The sequence below is a fragment of the Littorina saxatilis genome, linkage group LG17 (genome assembly GCF_037325665.1).
Source record: "Littorina saxatilis isolate snail1 linkage group LG17, US_GU_Lsax_2.0, whole genome shotgun sequence".
Lineage (NCBI taxonomy): Eukaryota > Metazoa > Mollusca > Gastropoda > Littorinimorpha > Littorinidae > Littorina > Littorina saxatilis.
Genome location: NC_090261.1, coordinates 65,827,695 through 65,832,694, shown reverse-complemented (window position 1 = coordinate 65,832,694; position 5,000 = coordinate 65,827,695). Strand labels below are relative to the sequence as shown.

General features: G+C 41.7%; 1 protein-coding gene across 1 annotated transcript in view; it reads right to left on the bottom strand.

Annotated features, from left to right (window-relative positions):
* LOC138952192 (uncharacterized) overlaps window positions 1-5,000 on the bottom strand; it is a 9,748-nt gene that overhangs the window by 927 nt on the left and 3,821 nt on the right. The window contains exons 7-11 of the mRNA XM_070323794.1: window positions 4,804-4,859; window positions 3,903-4,040; window positions 2,683-2,851; window positions 895-999; window positions 187-408 (exon numbers count right to left, since the gene is read on the bottom strand). Coding sequence (XP_070179895.1) covers window positions 187-408; window positions 895-999; window positions 2,683-2,851; window positions 3,903-4,040; window positions 4,804-4,859 — 690 coding nt within the window. The remainder of the gene's footprint in view (window positions 1-186; window positions 409-894; window positions 1,000-2,682; window positions 2,852-3,902; window positions 4,041-4,803; window positions 4,860-5,000) is intronic.

Below are 5,000 nucleotides of genomic sequence, written 5' to 3'. Positions count from 1 at the left end.
CGTAATCCATAAACTCGGAAATGTTAAAGTTTCTATCACACACACACACACGCACGCACAGACAGACAAAGTTTATCATCGCATAGGCTACACTTACGTGAGCCAACTGGTGTAAATCTGGTACGAGACAGCAAGCCATGTAGTATTCTCTATAAGTAATATGAAATAAAAAGAAAATACTCTCACCTCCACATTATCTCCCCTGACGAGAGAAGACCTCTCAGGTCTATACTGCGCGTGGTCCCAGAATCCCCACAGCAGGATGCCTTCCACAGCGGGGTGACCGTAGAGCGCCCTCAGGGTCTGCTCAAACAGGTCGGCTCCCTTGTTCTCGTCGTGGTTAGAGTTCACCGTCAGCTCCGTCACCCACAGGGGGACACCAGCCTTCGCCAGCGTGTCCAGGCGATCCTGAAAACAGACCAGTGACAAATGATCGGCAGTTTTCTCAATATCGTTGGCTTCTTCAGACGTCCACTCCTGTGGCGTATACAATTGCGCCGTCTTCTCCATGGCCGCCAGGTCGCCAAACAGCTTCTCTCGCAAGGGGGTCTCATCCGGCTAAGCTGTGTGTCTTTTATCCGATGTCGCTGACGACGCTAAATGTGGCTCTGTGTCCATGTACTATAACAAAGTGTTGTGCCCTGGAGAGAGAAAATGGGGCTGGATTGGACACACCCGCCAGGCTCTCACTTGGAATCCGCAGGGGAAAAGAAAGAGAGGGAGGCCAAGAAACAGCTGGAGGCGGGACACAGAGACAGAACTGAAGAGGCAAGGCAACAGCAGGGCAGAAGCGGAGAGAACAGCCCAGAACAGGGTGCGATGGAGAAATGTCGTCAATAGCCTATGCTCCGCTGGGGGCAAAGGGCCTAAGTAAGTAAGTAAGTTGTTTGTTACCTTGATAACTTGATAGGAGGGCACGGTGTAGAAGTGACACTGGACGCCCAGCCCGTACAGACCCACGTGTGCCGCCTTGAACCTCTGGGCCTGGTGCAGGTACCTCTGAAGAAAGTCAACGTGAAAAGAGCACCATGTCATCCAAAGTTGCCCAGTGTGGTGCTAAAAGCGAGCTGAACAAATGACGATGATAAAAGGTACAAAGGGAAAGCACGAAAGAGAAAATTAAAGAAATCGATCAAGAACCCAATCACGAAAAAAATCAACACACACAAAAACTAACAGACAAACAAACAGACTCTCGTCACCATATCTTGCTCAGTGCTAAAAGCGAGAAGAAGAAATGATAATGATAACATCAAAGAAGGGAAAGAATGAAAGAAAGAAGGAATGAAATCAATAAAGAACCTAAACACGAAAACAAGTCAATACAAACAAGTCGCGTAAGGCGAAATTACTACATTTAGTCAAGCTGTCGAACTCACAGAATAAAACTGAACGCACTGCATTTTTTCACCAAGACCGCATACTCGTAGTTTCGTCAGTCCACCGGTCGTGGCAAAGGCAGTGAAATCGACAAGCCAGAATAGTGCGGTAATGGTCGCGCTGAGCGGGATAGCACGCTTTTCTGTACCTCTCTTCGTTTTAAGTTTCTGAGCGTGTTTTTTTTAATCCAAACATATCATATCTATATGTTTTTGGAATCAGGAACCCACAAGGAATAAGATGAAATTGTTTTTAAATCGATTTCGGACATTTTATTTTTATCATAATTTTTATATTTTTAATTTTCAGAGCTTGTTTTTAATCCAAATATAACATATTTATATGTTTTTGGAATTAGAAAATGATGAAGAATAAGATGAACGTAATTTTGGATCGTTTTGTTAAAAAACAATTTAATTACAATTTTCAGATTTTTAATGACCAAAGTCATTAATTAATTTTTAAGCCTCCAAGCTGAAATGCAATACCAAAGTCCGGCCTTTGCCGAAAATTGCTTGGCCAAAATTTCAATCAATTTGATTGAAAAATGAGAGTGTGACAGTGCCGCCTCAACTTTTACAAAAAGCCGGATATGACGTTATCAAAAACATTTATCGAAAAAATTGAAAAAATTCTGGGGATATCATACCCAGGAACTCTCATGTCAAATTTCATAAAGATCGGTCCAGTAGTTTACTGTGAATCGCTCTACACACACACACAGACACACACACATACACCACGACCCTCGTCTCGATTCCCCCTCTATGTTAAAACATTTAGTCAAAACTTGACTAAATGTAAAAAAGCTAACAATCAAACAAAGAGACTGTCGTCATCTTGAGGTCGAATTCAACGCCTACTCAGAAAAGTTCGCTTATTTATCAGATAGTTATGTGTGTATGTCTGTCAACACCAAAGAGCATTTGGTCAACGTACTCGTAAATGTTGTTGTCTCTAACATTAAAGGTTTCATAAGCTAACCTTTCTACAATTTAGAACGTTAGCGGATTTAGACAAACAGACAAGCAAACAAACAAAACCAGACACAATCACAGTTAACCTTGAGGAACGGTGGTCTAAAATCAGAGCGGAAATTTCAAACAAGAGGCTTAGAACACAATAATATATAATTGCCAGGCGTCGAAAAGGTCATCAATATAAAGTAGCATCTTTTTAAATGTGATCAAAGCCACGTCAGAACTAATCTTGTCCTTAAACGTTTGAACATTGGTGTTGTCATTTTATTTTTTTGTGTAATTCATTTTTGTCGAAAGTTCCTCAAGTAGCAAGCAAACTGACATCCGTGGAGCCGCCCGACACGACGCTGTAGTCGTTTAGGAAGAGCTTGACGTGGGAGTCAATGTGGTGAGTCATGTTGAACAGCTCAAGGTCATAGTCAGGGTCGTGCAGTGTGTCCTGGTACCACGTGCCGTGCAGGTTCTCGTTGTTCACGTCCCAGTGCTCCAGGCTGTCAAATTACACATACTGATTGTGTTTAAGTTTTTTTCACGCTCTCTCTCTCTCCCTCTCCCCCTCCCTTTCTCTGTGTGCCTAAAACCTCTATTCTTATGTATTAAAGATCAGTCAGAAAGTCAGTCAGTCAGTCTCTCTCTCTCTCTCTCTCTCTCTCTCTCTCTCTCTCTCTCCACCACTGCTCTTTTTCCGGCCTGAAATCAAATTTATTTTCCCAAAATTTAACTATTCTATGGTGTTTCTGTTTTAGTATAAATTGGTAATGTTTTGTTCTTTTGTTTGTATGTATATTGTCCCAAGGACAGATTGTAAGAAAAGGCTTAGCCTTAAATCTGTATCCTTGTAAAATAAAGTTCAGTTCAGTTCAGTTCAGTTCTCTCTCTCTCTCTCTCTCTCTCTCTCTCTCTCTCTCTCTCTCTCTCTCTCGCTCTCTCTCTCTCTCTCTCTCTCTCTCTCTCTCTCTCTCTCTCTTTCGCTCTCTCTCTCTCGCTCTCGCTCTCTCTCTCTCTCTTGTTTTGTTTTGGGCATGTTTGAACATTTACAAAGTTCCAAGGCAATAATAAGTTATGAGTTTATTTGTCATTTTGCTTTACTTGTTTATCATTTATTAGACATTTGTATTAGAAGTAAGGACCGGTTGTAAGAAAAAGCGTCGCCTTAAACCTCTATCCTTGAAAAATAAAGTTCCATCATCATCATCATCTCGACTCTCTCTGTCTCCCTCTCTCGAACTCTCTCTGAGCATTCGCTTATTTTCCTACAAAATTACCTTCGTGAGCACAGTGACTATGCTACTACTGAGTCCTTAGCAGTTTTGACGGCTTTACTTTGCAATGGGTACATACTGTTCTGGGAGGTTGTGCTGGATTCTTAATTAGTTATCGAAGTCAGAAATAGCACACAGAATGGTCAATGTTGGTTGCTATAGATGCAGCACAATAATGCTGATTTGAATGTGCGTGCTCAAAGAACAAATCCAAGTACAGTTCTGTATGAATTTTTAATTAAAAACAATTTTTTTTTTCATGTTTTGTTTGTAAACTCACAGTCCGTGTGTTTTCTGCAAGGTTTCAGTGATGTGTTGCTTGACCACTGTCCGTAGCTCGTTGCCGGACAGCGCCTTGATCCAGTCCTGGACCTTGTTGGGCACTGACCACACCAGGTTGTGACCTCGCACCTTGATACTGTATGGACATAATTATGTCTGCATTAAAGACGTGGATACAGAATGATTTATGCTTCGAGAACTCTAAATATTGAATGTGAAAGAGGACACAATTTTCGTATCTAGGTCTAGAGTTTATTTTGAATATAATGCTAATAATAATGTTTCAAATAGTAACAATTCAGATTACACAAAACAAAAATTAGCACAAATAGAAATACCTGGGCAGAAAAATAGGCCAAGAAGAACGTATATAATATATATATAAACCTTGGAAAAAGTGGTATTGCAATTAGAAGACAGAGATAGCGAGTGAGATATTGTCTTGAAGACCAACACCGGTCCCCGTGGAAGAGAGGGGAGGTAAGTGTTTGGAAGATGCTCAGTTCGAACGGAGTTAGGGGACTTTTTTGCCTGTGGTCCACTGATCTGAAAATAATGGATAGCGCACAGCCAATGAAACAGCGTAACCAGAGTGCCCGCCATCTTACTGCAATCGTAGTTTCAAAAGTTGACAGCAGTCTTCTTTCGCTGTAACGAACGGTGTTCCAAGATGGCGGATCCGGTGGCGGCAATGTTTTGATAGCCCAAAAGAAGGGACGCGCTATCTATATATTTTTAGATCAGTGCTGTGGTCACATCTCAAATACGGACTTGTCGTCGGTATTTCATATACAGTATAGTATTTCAATCAGGGTTTTGGGCACATAATGAGTCATATTATTTGGAGGGTTTACCGTTATTGCCAGTGAGAAAAGAGTGGATGGCAGGTGGATACCTACCCGTGTTTCCTAAGGCCATTGATCGTGTCCAAGGCATCCTGGAAATGCTTGTCTCCCTTGAATTATAACAACAATACTGATCACGCTTCATGGTTATAGATCAGCGCACACGATATAGTCTAGCACAGCATTGCACGATAAATGGTAGCTGTTTACTCGATTGTGTTGACGCGCAAAATGGGCTAACAAGCTGACAT